The 15,962-nt window shown below is 32.3% G+C and overlaps 1 protein-coding gene across 1 annotated transcript; it reads left to right on the top strand.

Annotated features, from left to right (window-relative positions):
- Positions 1–8,652: 8,652 nt before the first annotated feature.
- LOC128040507 (ABC transporter I family member 10-like) lies at positions 8,653–13,902 on the top strand. The gene is made up of 3 exons (XM_052629280.1): positions 8,653–8,853; positions 13,145–13,196; positions 13,715–13,902. The coding sequence occupies exons 1-3, from the start codon at positions 8,653–8,655 to the stop codon at positions 13,900–13,902; spliced, it is 441 nt and encodes a 146-aa protein (XP_052485240.1).
- Positions 13,903–15,962: the final 2,060 nt, after the last annotated feature.

Raw genomic sequence — 15,962 nt, forward strand, 5'->3', positions numbered from 1 at the left:
CTTCTCCTCTTAACACACCTTCTTCCAAATCGCAACCCATTACAGATTGAAACTGTCTGGTAGATGAGTTACCTCCCTATTGTAAGGAAGAGTTCGAATTCCCTTCCAAATTGATTTCTAATACAGGGTCAATGACATTTCGATATCCCAAATTATTTTCCACGTCCCACAACCTACTTTTTGGAACCTGACTGCCATCAAATTTTTCACCCTTTTCTTCATCCCTATCCTTACGTAACCAGACACTGCTAAAAGCTAAAGCTCTTCTAAATTGTGCTCGCAACTACAAACCCCACCCCATTACAGTAATTTCCACACCTAACGCTATTTTTGCCTCACAAAATGAGTCACTGTGACCCAATCGACCAGAGTAGAAACAGAAAAGTGTCAGTATTTTATATTTAAACCTCAGCAAATTTCAAAGACCATAACCTATTTCTTCCTCTTTAACTGACGACGAACATCAAGTTGGACTCTTCTTCGCATAAAATTTCAGCATCTTTTCCCCAGATCTGAACCATCATACTCTAAGAATTTACCTATGAAATCGCCTAATTGCTTTGCCAAACTCTCAGAGAAAAAACCTGTGGGAACATCATGAATCTATACCCAAAAGGATGTCAAGATTAAAGGGACTTATAAGGGGTCTTCCCCCCATTGCAGCTTGTGTAGCACCAGCAAATGATTGTTAAAAGTTCATGGTGATCCCTTCAAAACCCTCTCCATATCCATGACATGAAAAAACTGAAACAAAAACCTTTTTTCCCTTAGATCCGAAATTTGGATGCCTCTAAAAGAATGTCACAGATTTTCCATTGTGCTTCTTATTGCTGGGAAGTGAATAACACTAGCTGTTAGGAAACACCCCACCAGACGAAAAACCCGTATATTATTTTATGTGTTCGATTCAATCTGTACTTGTAGCATCGCTTCTTCTTCTTTATTAAGCGTTAATCCAGCAAATTCATTTTCCATAGATGCAAATTAGAAATTCCAAAAATGTAGGAATCACTTCTCAAGGAGAATAGAGAAAATCTTGCTAAATAGCTGCTGCCAAAGCAAACACCAGACTAAAAATCAAGAAAAACCTAAAATCATGCCAGAGAAGGCAAATAGTAACTTGTTAGGATAGTAGACTATTCATTTCTAAATCAAAATTTGTTAATGTATTTTTACTTAAAAACTATTTTCTCAAATAAATATCCAGTGTTTTTTACATAAATGAAATGATAGAATTATTTTAAAAATATGTTTTTTAAAGCTTGTAATAAACAGTCTAGAACTTTTTGGGAAAAAGTAAAATGTTTTAAATAAAAATAATTACCAAAAAATGTTTTTATATATATTTTGGAAAACTATTGTTAATATGTTTTGTGATTCTTTTGTGTGGGTCGCACTAAAGTTGTCTATGGGTCTCGCCACTCGGTTCGACTTGAAGGTTTACTTGAAAAGTGAGAAGGTTTGAACAAAAATATAGATTTAAAAAATAGACTTACGTAAAAAACTAAGTCTCGTTTAGAAAATAGGCCGAGCCTTGGGTAAGAAGTTTTTGCCTCGACTGCATTTGGTTAAGTCTCAGTTGCAACGGTTTTTTCTTCTTTGACATAACAATAGTTATTCAGGAGTTTTAATATAAAAAACTGAACTTAAGTTAACTAACTACATAATAATTATCTGTTGAACCATCATTCACATTTGAAACACTGAATGACTCTAGAGTTTTGTTCGGCAAATTAAATAAATCAATGGTTAATTGGTCGCCCAAAAAATTAACTGGCAGAAGATCAAAGATTCTGACGACACAGGTAAAGGCAAACACTCTAACACTACATTTGAAAAAAAATCACTAGAAATTAATTGAAGATGACATGCAAAAAGATAGATCAAGAAGAAACGTAGTAGTACAATAATGTACTATGCCACAAAAATATCAAGTTCATCCTCTTGAAAAAATCAACCAAAAAAAAAAGGTTTCCTTTGCTTGGAAAAAATAGACACTATAATTTTAAACATGAAGTAGTGTGTCGAAATGATCCTATAATTAGAGATATCAGTCTAGCAGAACACTCACTAAAATAAACTTCACATGGCTCAATTATAACCAAACCAAGCAGAACAAAGTTAAGACTATAGTCCATTAAAACAAGTTTAAATGAGTAGCTGAACTCATAAAGAAGTCTTGCTATCAAAAGGAATTTTGTAATCTCACCAGTATGAGTTTATACTAAATGGACTTCAGCAAGAACACAACTTATAGTGCAGTTTTTTTGCTTAGCCAAAGCTGACATATTTTTTAATATCGGCCTTGAAGACCTATGTTACTCGGACTCAAGTGTGTTGGTTTAGGGACATGGGTATGTGGGTGTTCAAGAAAATAAAGAGTCAGATCCACATAGTTGCATATCATAATTTGGTCAATCTTGCACTAAAGGTTGCCTTGATAAATGGCTAGAATTTATAGCATCAAAGCTACAAGTCTCTCAAAGAAATGGATCACTATATGTTACAACCCATAGAAGTGACCTGCAGGTTCTATTTCTATTTTTTAAACTAAAGAAACATTTAATAACTACTAGAAGATAAAAATATGCATAAACACGAGAGCATCCATGTAATAGTCTGTTTTAAGTGAAATCAGAATAGTGGTTTTGGGACCACAAATTTGAGTCAGAAAGAAAAATTATTTTAATAGTATTGCATAGTCTACATTATGATAGGAATGACGTATGAAAATTTCTTTAAGAAAATTTTACTGATTTCATGTTTAATTAGGAGGAAAGAACCAAATTGTATAAAATGTAAAAGTTGAGTTCTAGTAGTTATAGGTATCAAATAGCTATGGAATTCAAAATTTGAGGTCCTTATATGGCAAATAGACCATTAAGAGGAGTTAGTAGATAATTATGATGATTCATCCATGGAAAATTGATTAAAGAAAAGGACTAAAATAGAAAGTGGAAATAATAAAAGATGATAAATAATCAAATAACAAATATCATCTTTTCATCATCTTTCCCCAAATTATTTTACATAGAAACCCTAGCTAAGAGAAAAGAGTTCAAGCAAGCTTAATTGACTTGATTGGGTAAGTAATTTTGTCCAGCTTTTTAGTAATTTTATATTTCTAAGATCGTAATAACTTAATCTAGCTATTTTGGGGATTAATTTGTAAAGTTATCAAAGTATTAAATTTTTCCATGGATGAATATGCATGAATTTTGAAGTTTTATAGTAGAAATAGGAAAGTTGATGATAGATAAACTACTTTTGTAAAGGAAATTTGCATGAAATTGTGATTTAGGGACTAAATTGAAAAGATGTAAAATTCATAGAAAAATTTTGATTTTGTGAAATACATGGACTATTATTGTTATATGAAAAATTCGCCGACTTGGAATAAGGATTAAATTGTATGAATTTCATTTTCCGAGACTAGGGACGAAATTAGAATTAATCAAAAGTATAAGGGCAAAATGGTATTTTGCCTAAAATGTGAATTGAATTGAATTGAATATGAAATGTATTAAATTGATGTTAAATTCATTTCTATAGATCCGAAAAGAGCAAATAATGAGTTAGATCAATGAAAAGAAAAAGTGTTGGATTAGTAGAGTTTCGAATACGAACATTGTTGAGGTAAGTTTGTGTAACTAAATTGTATAATTATATATTTGAATTGAATTTTATGTATGAGTATTGTGTAGATGATATGCATATGAAATTGATTATATGCCCGACAATAATTGACAAGTATTAAGTCCTATTTGGATAAATGAAATTTGGTGGATACAAAGTTTTCGAATTGGTTGTGATCCTGCATGTGTTACAGACACACCATAGCTCGAAAGACAGTCCCGTTATTAGCTCTTATGAGTCCCGTTATTAGCTCTTATGAACTTTTTGTTATAGTTCTTTTGAGCATCCTGATAGGTTGTGATCATGCATATGTTGTGGACACACCTTAGCTCTTATGAGCATCCCAATATATGGCTCTTCGTGAGCTTCTTGTTAATTGGCTCTTTGGAGCTTTCCGATATGGCTCGCTTGAACTTCTCGATATATGGCTATCCAAAGCTTCCCGATTAATGTCTCTTCAGAGCTACCTGTTATTGGCTCACATGAGCTTCCTGTTATAGTCTGGATAAGCTTCTCGTTACATAGCTCACATGAGCTTCCCGTTTATGTGGTCCTATGAGCACTCCTAAATATGAGTTGATGGATTTACAGTATTGTGCACTTCGTGTGTACTACCATGTATCCATCGAGATTTCAAATGATTTAACGGGTGAAATTCTTATATAAGTTAAGAGGAATTCTGAATGACTCACTCATATTTACTTGAAAACACATGGAAGTATAATATTTAATGAGCTTATCCTTATTCTTGTTATTTACATGAAATACATAACTAACATGTTTGATGAGGATGTGTGTTTAGATGATTGATTAAATTGATTTGGATGTATTTTGTATGCTCACTTTAAATGTAAATGTATGGTAAGTTAATTTCCCGTTATACGAACTTACTAAGCTTAAAAGCTTACTTTGTTTCATTTCCTCTGTTTAATAGTACTCAAAAGCTCATAAAGGTTAGAAGCTGGTCAGAGATACATCATACTATCTATTGGTTTGTTTCGATATAATTAGCAAAATTTCTTCTGGGCATAATGGCATATATAGGTTGATATACCAATGTTAACAAATGAATATTTTGGTCGTAATTAGCCATTGAATATGTTTTGATGTATATATGTATGAGACCATATTATGTTTGGTATGTGTGTGTGCTTGGATTGGCATGTTAGGTATAAACATGCTTAAATAAGTATTTGATCAATTTGGTAAGTTGGATACTTGAATAAATATGATGATATATCATGCATAAGACTTAGTTTTTGGTTGGATTTAAGGGTTATGAATTAATTTTTGGCTGGATTTAAGGGTTATGAATTGGCTTGTGAATGGGCTTACATGTTGTTGTCGGTGGAAGGCAAATTGGGTGAGAAAAGTGGCATTGAAAATGACCTATTTTCGTTCACACGGGCAGAGACATGGGCTTATGTCTCAACTGTGTGTGACACACAGCCATGCGCACGGGCGTATGGTTTGGCCATGTATCCCTGCATCATTGAAATTAAGAAATAGAATACTCAGGATTTGTCACACGGGCAGAGACACGGGCGTGTGTCTTGGCCGTGTGACCACTGCACCTAATTAATGCAAATTAAATTGATCACACGGCCTAGCACACGGGCGTGTGGCTTGGCCGTGTGACCCAAGTCACTAAGCAACCTAAATTGGACACGGGCAGGGACACGGTTGTGTGCCCTTATTTTGAATGCCCATACTGCCTAGAACACTGGCGTGTCTCTTGGCCGTGTGAGCCACACGACCATAGCCATACGGGCGTGTGTCCCCTGCACCTAAATTTTTTTTTGAAATTTTACGAAAATTTCTCTGAGTTCCCGGATTAGTCCCGACTTGTTTCTAATGCATATTTTGGGCCTCGATGGCCCATATAAGGGACATTATGATTGAATATGATTGGTTTCTGATATGAATAGTAAATGTTATGAATTAACTATATTTGATCTGTAAGCTCTGATAATATTCTGTAACCCTGTTTCGGCGATGAATATGGGTTAGGGGTGTTATAATCCAAGCCTGTAATAGACAATAATTCATCCTCAAATGGTTGTCATGCCCTTTTCAACCAACCAGATGATGGTAGAAGTCTTTCCAAGTTGAACTCATCCTCTTCCTGAGCTTTTTTTTTATTGAACAACCGAGGCGAATATATGGGGATATTACCTGCCTGGTTCCTCAATATCGAGTATAAAGCAAAAAAACAAAAAGCAAAGACCAATATTGATCCCAATAGAAGTTAAAAGAGCTGAAAGTATCATCTCTAAAAAGGCAGCTTTGATATATTACCCCATATAAAATCACCAAATACAACAACTTAATTGCAGTCATTGACTGCCCAAACTGAATTCCCTGATTCAAAATTCGAAAGATTGTGTCAAAAATCAAAAATCCCAACACGGGAATGAACTTAGAACATATAAACTCATCAGCTGAGGAAATATAGCACACAGAATTTTGTTATCAAACTTTAAAAAGACAAGCACCTTATGAACAAACTCTTAAACACTTTAACCCTCCATGATTCTACACAGGTCTCACTTGTCAGACAATTCAAAAACTCATATCAAGCTTAAACTATAAAAAATGCTAATAATTGGCATTAGATTAAAAAAAACAAATGAAACCCAGAAAAGAAATCTATGTTTCAATTAATATTTTTAATTCGATTCAATGATACAATAAAACTCAGAAAAAAAATTCAAAAAAAATCACCTTCACAAAGAAAGTAAGAAAGAACACCTGGTCAAAAACTTTGCAGAATGAACTGAAAGGGTAAACAAATGGAGGAAGAACACAAAGCTTGGGTTGCTCTTGGAGACCAAGTAAAGAAAGACAAAGACAAAGCCAAAGAAGGGAACTTTCGTATTAGATTAACACTCATAAGATCACCTCTTAAGTCTTAACTTTGCTCAACATTTTTAAAGATGAACATATATATGTATGAAGTGTCGGTTTCTATCGGGTTAATTTCACTGCATGTCCCTATTCACATTCTTAATTTTATCCATAAACTTCAAAGCATTTTTTTTTTTTAAAATTCTCAAACTATCAAGATCCTCTCTCTCCATCTAGATTAACCATTGTCCTTTTTTGTTTTTTTTTCTTTCTATTTTCTTATTTTTCATAGATAAATAATTAAAATATAAATTTATGTTATAATTGAAAACAAAATTTAAAATTTAATTAGTTACAAAATATTTTATTTTATTTTATTTTTGTAATTTTCTTTTATTCTATATAAATAAATGAAAAATAAATAAATAATTATTTAGATTACAATGTAAATTAATATTTTAATAGAAATAAATTATTGAACTAATTTATATTTTCTATTTTAGTAACATTTTTCCTTCTTTATTTTCTTGGCAAAAATTCTTCCTTAACTAAAAAAATATTGGCTCATAAAGATAAACATATATTATTTAATTGTCTTAAATATATTTGTAATCTTATTTTTTATCATTTCATACGTAAATATGAATAAAAATAAGTAATATTTTATATTAGTTAATACAAATTTATTTGCACTAACTTAATTTATAAAAGTAAAAACAAATGAAACGAAAAATAAAATAAAATAAATTCTCAATTAAGTAATGTAAATAAATATCTATAATTCATAAATAAATTTTTATTCATAAAATGGAGAAAAGGAAAAGAATAGAGATAAAAATAAAAATAATTAATATTTACCAATTAAAAAAATATAGAATTTGAATTAAGCTTTTTGAATAACAAAAACAAAAACAAAAACAAAAAAAAACTTAATTCAACAATTGAATCGTGTTATACACTCATGATCACCAACCCAAAAATCAGATAAGGTTCGGGTTGTCTACTCGCGACTCAACTAGGACCCACCAGATGGATGCGAGCAAGCCCCACAGGAGTTCACATGTGGGAACTGCGAAGTCCAACAGACAACCTAGAATAGTACACGTGTTCAGCATGCATAGAGTCTAATAAAAACATCAATTCCATGAATAGTAGTTATGTATATAAATATTCAAATGTCCCTTTTAATGAGACACAACGGAAAATTACTCAATAAATCAAATGTTGAAAAATAATCCAAGATTTTGTTCTCTCTCTCTCTCTTTTTTAAATAAAAGATTTATTTTCATATGAATTATTTGGATATTTGCTATGAAGGAATGGCACCCAATACGTGTTTTACGAATTTAAATAATTTTCATATAAAAAATTGGCACATTTTGGATATTTTACCAATAAAGGCCAATTTCCAATTTTATTTACGGAAATGGGTCATTTTTTTATTATTTATTGGAACGGGCCGAAAACACTAAAACGCGTTCACGTAGGAGCGTTTTAAAGGGAAATTCCAGTAAAATGCGTCCCTGAGAGAGCGATTTTGCCATGTCAGCACAAAACGCGCTGACGTGGACATGCTTTGCTAACGTGGCAAAATCACTCCCTCAGTGACGTGTTTTAGCTTGTATTTTTCTAGGGTTAGGGCTATTTGCATGTTTATTCCCTAAGGTTTGTGGGTTTAGGGTTTTAGGGTTGTGGTGTTAGTGTTTTTGTTAAAATAATTTAGGGTTTTATTTATTTATGGTTTAAGAATTTTTAAAAAATAAATTAGGGTTTAGAGTTTTTTTTAAAATTAATTAAATTAGGTTTTAGCGGTATTAAATTAATTAATTAAATTAAGGTTTAAAGTTTTAAGAAAATTAATTAAATTAGGGTTTAGTTTTTAAAAAAAATAATTTTGTGTTTAGCTTTTAGGGTTTTTGTAAAAGGGTTTAGGTAAGGGTTTAGAAAAATTATATTGACAAGAAAGATTTTATTTTCTATAATTTTGAGAAGATGGTTAATATTCAAAACAATTTTATTAAATAGGAAAAAATATAAAAATAAATTACTATTAAAATATTCAAAACAACTTTTATTTTATTAAATAAAACAATATAAAACAATATAAAAATAGTTTGTACAAATATATTTAAAAAATTCAATGTATGTACCGGTCAGAATCAGTGCCACATGGGGGTGGTCAATAATTATGCGCTAGATTCCTTCTTGGTTCAGCTTCCTGCGGGAGTTGTGGTTGTTCTGGTTATGGGTATTGAGAGGATGACCCACCTTGATAGAATAAAGGATGCGGAGGTGTTTGCATCACTCACGGCGGAGATATTTGAATCCCATAAGGCGATGGGGATTGGAAATGAGATGAGCTTCCCGACGGTATGTAATAGCCCGAATTTGGGCCTAGTCGAAACAGTGATTTCGGGACCACAAATGTAATATTTTGAAAATTTCTACAGTAAGATATTATCCTTGGTATAGTAAAATAAGGAAATAAAGTAACAAAAAGGGAAACTTTGAGTTATGTCAACATTGAGAAGTATATTATGACATATTAATGCAAGGAAGGATTAAATCGTAAAAGTGAGAAAAGTATTGTTGCCCAAGAGTAAATACTCAAAATTTGAGGGCTTAAAGTGTAAATATAAAAAAGTTGAAGGACCAAAGGTGTAAATATTTTAAGGGTAGAATAATCTAGAAACTAAGAAAAATGGATGGATTGGGACCAATTTGAAAAAGGTGAAGAAGTTTGAGGGACTAAATCACAATTTTACCAAATTAAGTGATGACTCAAGGATGAAATTTTAAAAGATCATGAAGGGCAAAATGGTCAATTAGAAGAGAGAGAAATCTGGAAGATAATGATGATGTTGGAGATATTTTAGATTAATAAATAAATAAATAAATATTAGTTTATTAATATTTTAATTTGATTTTTTTAAATGATATTATTTTATTATTATTAATTTATTTAGTATATATATGTGGAAAGAAGGATGAAAAGCATCCATCCCCACCATTTTTGCATGCATTAACGTGAGGAGAAGAGGAGAAGAAAGAAATCTTTGTTTTCTTTACAATTTGGTCCTTTCACCAAAAATCCACCATTTTCACTTAGAAATCAAAGAAATTTTCATAGCCACCAAGAGAGAAAATTGACAATGAGACTATGGGGAGCTAGAATATCAAGTTAGATTCAAGAAATAGAAGCTGGAGAAGAGAGAAAATCAAGTTAAAGATTGAAATCAATTGAGCAAGGTAAGAACATCAAGATTTCAATATATTTTTGAGTTTGATATTATTGAAAAGGTATGAAATTGATGTTAATGTAGAGTTTTATTATATAAGGTTTTATGTTCTTGGTATGTTAGTGAAGAGAAAATAAGAGAAAGTGATTAGAAATAGTGTAGAGAAAGAAAATAAGAGTGTTATAAACTTAGTAATCAATATTTTGCACTAAAACAGTTTAGACAGCAGCAGTAGGTTAACTTTGAAAAATCACCAAAATTGTGGGAATTGAATTAGAAGATGAATAAAATATGAAATTAAATCTTATTGAGTCTAGTTTTTCATAGAATAAACGATGTAAGCAATAGAATTTCAAATCATGAGATATAATAAATTTTGTGAGACAGTGTTAGAATGATTTCGGTTCCCTGTTCTGATTTTGGAAAATCATCAAAATTGAAGAAAAATAATTATGAGTTATAATTTATATGATTAGAATACTTAATTAATATATTTTCAAATTAAATAAACGGAAACATCATACAAATTCTGTACAATGAGATAATTAATTTTTAGTGAAGAGTGGTCGGAACTGTCAGACAGCAAAACAGGGGAAACTTTAAATAATAAACTGTACTATTTGGCTAAACCAAAAATTCTAAAAATTTTATGGAAAGAATATATGTGAGTCTAGTTTCAGGGAAAATTTACGGATCTTAATTTGGAGCTCTGTAGCTGCGGATAAAAATAATTTAGTGACTCTGACTCGGATAAACAACTTTGAATATACATGTGAGTGAATAGTGAAATTATAGTTAATGTTGTTTAACTGTGTTATACACATTAAGGATGTGGAATGGAGAGGAGGAGGAGGAAAATTGGGAAATATATGAATGATTCGTGTATAAATGGTCATATGTTTGATTATAACTGATAAACGATGAAATATGAATGATGCTTATATTTGTGCATTATTGGTCATGGTTTAAGCTCATGTGTGAAAATAAAGTTTCATAGTATGTGTGTATGATATATTCAGTATATGATTTGGCATGAAATAATGTCATGAATGGTTTATGAATTAACACATGTTGGTAAGCCTGATATATGGATAAATGATCAAATTGAGCGAAACGCCGGATTTGAGTACTTCTGATCAAGTGACAAAGTGATAAGTGGTAGCATTAGCTACACTTATCTGATCAAGTGACAAAGTGATAAGTGGTAGCATTAACTACACTTATCTGATCAAGTGACAAAGTGATAAGTGGTAGTCTAGCTACACTTATCTGATCAGGGACAAGTGATAAGTGATCATAAGTAAGACCATAGTTATACTATGGCAAAGTGGAAGTGAATTACTCAATTTTCCGTAACCGTTCCCTAATTTGATTAAGATGGTAAGTGACAAATGGGCCCAAAAGAATTAAAGCAAATGGATAAGTGGTAGTGTATTTATACCAAGATGATGTTGTTATTTAAGCTAAAGTGATATCTTCATTGCAAAATTGAGAATTTCATAAATGTGTTAATGAATGGTATAATCGTTAAACATTGAGTTAAATGGTAAATACGTATTAGTGTAACATTGAATTGTACGTGAATTAAATGGAAATTGCTAGTGATATGATTTAAATTGTGAGCATGAGAAATTGCGAATTGAATGAAATGGAAATGAAGCATTGAATTGCATGAGTATGTATCGGGTCTCATAGACTCTATTTATTAAGATTATAATTTTGAGAATATATTGTGAAGAGTTATAAAAGCATGTTAATAATTTTGAGAGTTTTAATTTAGATGAAATTTTTTAACTCGGTTAAATATGTTTACAAGTGTATGTGTTCTGGTATTACCTCGTACCCTATTCTGGTGTTGGATACGGGTAAGAGGTGTTACACGGTGCCTCGTGGGATCCCTCCTGTGATGATGGCCTATATATTGTCGATTGAGTCGGAGTTATCGGGAAAGGAGATGCACCGAGCCATGTATTCCAACCTGGCATAGGACTGGGAAAAGGAAACATATAAGGGTTAGGACACATATAAGGGCTAGGATACGCACCTAGCATAATCTAAAGGGGCTATGGTGTGGGCGTCATTGCTTGAGGCGTTGGGCTCGGTGATTGTGTAGGCGCTGTTGATGGGCCCGTTCCGTCATCCCTTCTCCTTGGATTTAAAGGGCCCCGTCGTTCCCTTTAAACACAGATTTGCCGACGCCTCTGCTCTTCCGAGAGCAAATATGGGTTGCCATAGATCCTAAATAATTACATGTAACCCGGCGCGCACGTTAACTCTAGAACGATGATCGGTTTGCGAGTAGGTATATGATTATACCGATTTTCCTAAATTTCGATATATTCCGAGAAGAATACCGGCCAATGCATATTCGATTGTCGTAAGTAAATTTCGTGTTCATCATCTAGCACCTCAGGTGTCACAGGAATCAGTTGTCGGAATCCAAATTGCTCAACACTCTATTTGTCTGGTGCATCTCGATGGTAGCATAGTTGACCAATGGGACCTTAACATGCCAAATGTTTGGATTTTGAAAGAATTCATCCGGAATTACTGCCCGAATTGTCGGATCCTCGTATGGTGTCCATTGAAATTATATGACCGTGAAAAAAATATTAGTTATATACGTAATACTAAATACTAAATATGAAACGACTATGTTATGTATATATATTTTATTTAATATTTACAAGTGCTTACGACCGTTTGTCTAATAGAATCCGTATATCTTCAAGAGCGGTAGGTATTCCAACATAACTCTCAGTATAAAATTTTTTAAAAATTTTATGTTTTTTAAAAATTTTCTTTGCTGCCATCAAACACCAGCTTCAGCACTATTACTTCTAGTGCTGCCACTTGTGCTCTGTTGTATACATGCCAATGGTTATGTCCTGGGTCATTTTCCCTTTTTAGAAGAAATAACTTTTAATGTCATCTTAGTAGCTGCTACTGCCTTTCCCTTGAAGTTATTCTTCTATGCTGCAGCCTTTATAATGTGTATGTGCTATCTTAATGACTGCATTTTGTTTAATGACCCCTTTTGGGTCTTTTGGCTTTTCAGGCATTTCAATATATTGGAAATTTTGTCTCTTAATGATTTTGCTGAGCAACAATACGGATATGAACAATCTTTTATACTAGTAGTGGATTTTTAAACGGAACTAACCTGAGTTTACAAGCACCAGAGGCATCTCTCACCATGCAGGTTGTGATGCCTACAGTTGAAGCAGATGTTGCATTTGGCCTTGGGAGATTAAAACTTAACTAGTTCTGAAGTTAGATCCAGGGTGTCCAAAGCTTTGGATGCCGTTGGCATGTCTGAATGCCTACAGGTAAAATTTTGTATGCAACAGCTTTTGGAGAATAATACAGGATGTTGAATATTGTATGCTTACTCAAGGTTTATCATTTTTAATTTCTTCCAGAGGCCAGTTCAAACACTTAGCGGTGGTCAAGAGCAAAGGGTTGCCATTGCAGGTGCTTGAGCTGAAGCATGTAAAGCTCTGATTCTGGATGAGTTTATGACTTTTTTGGATGAAAGTGATCAGGTGAGTAATAGTAGACACAAGGTAGAATGTGTACCAATATTTACTGAAGCAAGTTTTGCATAAGTGTACAACATGTTAAAATGCACAAGAAACAAAAACATATAGTTAGACAAGCCTAGTAACAGTTATTGCCTTATCTATGAACGCACCATTAAGCACTGTATAGATTAAACAGCATATTTCTTTTACTTTTAAGTAACTTAGAGGTCTACTTTCATAATTCTATACAAGGGAATAAAAGGGAAACAACAATGAACCCATAGTCTTCATCTGGTCCGTACAGTTGCAGTTTAAGTTTTAAGAGTGGTGTGTATTATATGTGATCCTGGATATTCCTTCGATTGGATGTTTCTACATAACTGATTATATAAATGAGCAAACAGTTACTTATTCCTCGATGGTTCAAGCTTTTTGTCTGAATCAAAACTCTTGGTATGATCTGATTAGATGGGGGTGATAAAAGCGGTTCAGAATCTTTTGGATATATCAGAAGTCACAGGACAGCATTGTGGGTGACCCATTGTTTTGAAGAACTTGAGTATGCCGATGGTGCAGTATACATGGAAGATGGAAGAGTGATTACGCATGGTGATGCAGCAAGCATAAGTAAGTTCATCAAAGCCAAGCAACCATAGTTATGATGATACACTTAAAATCTTATACTACAAGAAATACAAACAAGGGGCAGGGGAAACTAACCCGTATTGTCATTCCAAACACACCATCAAACTCTCCTGACCGGAGCTACTGTACCACCGTCAAACACCATTATAGAACGAAGCATAAAGTCTTACATAAATGGAATTTGTTCCCTTGGGTTCAAATCTTTTTTCAAGTTCCCTTGGGTTCAAATTTATTGATACGGTAGATTTATAGAAAAGCTCCTTTTCATAGATGGAATTAAATTCCTTTTTGAATCTTAATCTCCGAAATTGCTTTAACTCTTAAAATTTAACCTTTAATTGTTACAAAAACGACAATAAATTATTATAGCTTTTAAAATCAATATATTATATTTTAATATAATTTGATATAATATATTATAGTTTGATATAATTAAATTATTTATGTTAATAATTGTTAACCTTTAAAATTATTTCTACAAAAAACCTTTAAAATTAACTTACATATAAATATAATTTATATTATTATATCATATTTATTATTTTTCGTCGACACATGACTTTAAAATGCTGATGTAACAACTTATATAATATTCCTTGTTCTTTAAAGGGCGGATACTCTCTTTAAAGGGCGGGCCCACATTGATGTAAGAAAACAAAATTGTCATACAAATCCCATGACACATTTAGTCCTCCTTTTTTCGGTGTTACAACTTAGCACAATTTTGCCTGTAAAACTTCCCTTCTCAATTTACGAGTAAACTGTATCAAAGCCTTCGTCTCTTACCAAATATTCCATGTTGCACAGAGTTTAGTGAATTCACATCTTTCTTCTTAACCTAATAAGCACCGAAAAACAATGGCATTTTCTCTGGATTCTTCATCATCAAGATTTTCCTTGGGTTTCTCCAGCAACATTAACATGGAGGGTGACACTAAAATTATGGCATTCATCCAGCTTGCCGGCTTCTCTCTTCTTTTTCTGTTCAACCTCATGCATAATTACATCAAATGAAAAAACCGTACCATTATTTTTTGATACACTAAAAAGTTAATATCGTTAATTTTAAATATTAAAATTTATAATTTTTGTGAAATACAAATATACTAGATTCAATCAATAAATAATACATGCACCGCGTTAAAAAAACTTTGACAGTTTTTTGAAAATAACAAGGAAAAAGGAATTGACAAAGTGGCATTGATAAGAAGTGTTGACGTTGACGGATAAATGATGCTTTTATGCTTCTTTTTCTGTGCGGGCCCACATTAAGACCAAGGAATAAGAAATGCTGTTGTACACTTAAATCCAATGACGCAATTGTTAAATTTGAAAAACCGATTTCGACTTTGAAAGTAAAATGGAAGTCGTCACCGATCTTTTATTGAGGTGTGATTGGATCACCTTGAAAGTAATTTTAGGTCTACGAATTTTGAGAAAACAGGTTCGGGAATCGGTTACGTACGAGGAAGGGTTAGCACCCTCGTGACGCCCAAAATTAGTACCGAATTGATTGTTTAGTGTCTTAGGGTCAAAATTTTGAAACATATTTTAAAATACGATCCTTTGAAGTTTAAAATTGAATAAACCAAGTTGAATAATAAGACGCACTCATTTCGAAGAAATAAATTGCCATACTCAATGAGTTAGGGTGCAACAATTTAATCGTCAAAATTAAATATGTCTTTTTAATTTTTTTTTTAAAATTCATGTACTTTGAGAAGGTTATTTGGTCATTCAAGTCAAACGAGAAATCAGAATCCAGTAAGTTAGGGTTAAATTTTTCGAAATTCCCCAAACATCAAACATTGCCCTTATTTTAAAAACAGGATAACAAAATGTCATATCCAGTAAGTTAGGATCCAACATTTTGAAGTCTCAAAAGCTAGTTTAAAATTGTATGGTTTTACCAAAATAAACACTTGGCTATTCAAATTCATCGAGAAGAATTGAAGCCGAGTAAGTTAGGGCACAATTCTTTCGAGAACTTATAGACACCAAGTTTTTCAGAAATTGTGAAATTGAATGATTGTAGCGCTTTAATAAAATACAATTTTTATAAATGAGATAG

The sequence above is a fragment of the Gossypium raimondii genome, chromosome 4 (assembly GCF_025698545.1).
Source record: "Gossypium raimondii isolate GPD5lz chromosome 4, ASM2569854v1, whole genome shotgun sequence".
In the NCBI taxonomy this organism is placed as follows: Eukaryota; Viridiplantae; Streptophyta; class Magnoliopsida; order Malvales; family Malvaceae; genus Gossypium; species Gossypium raimondii.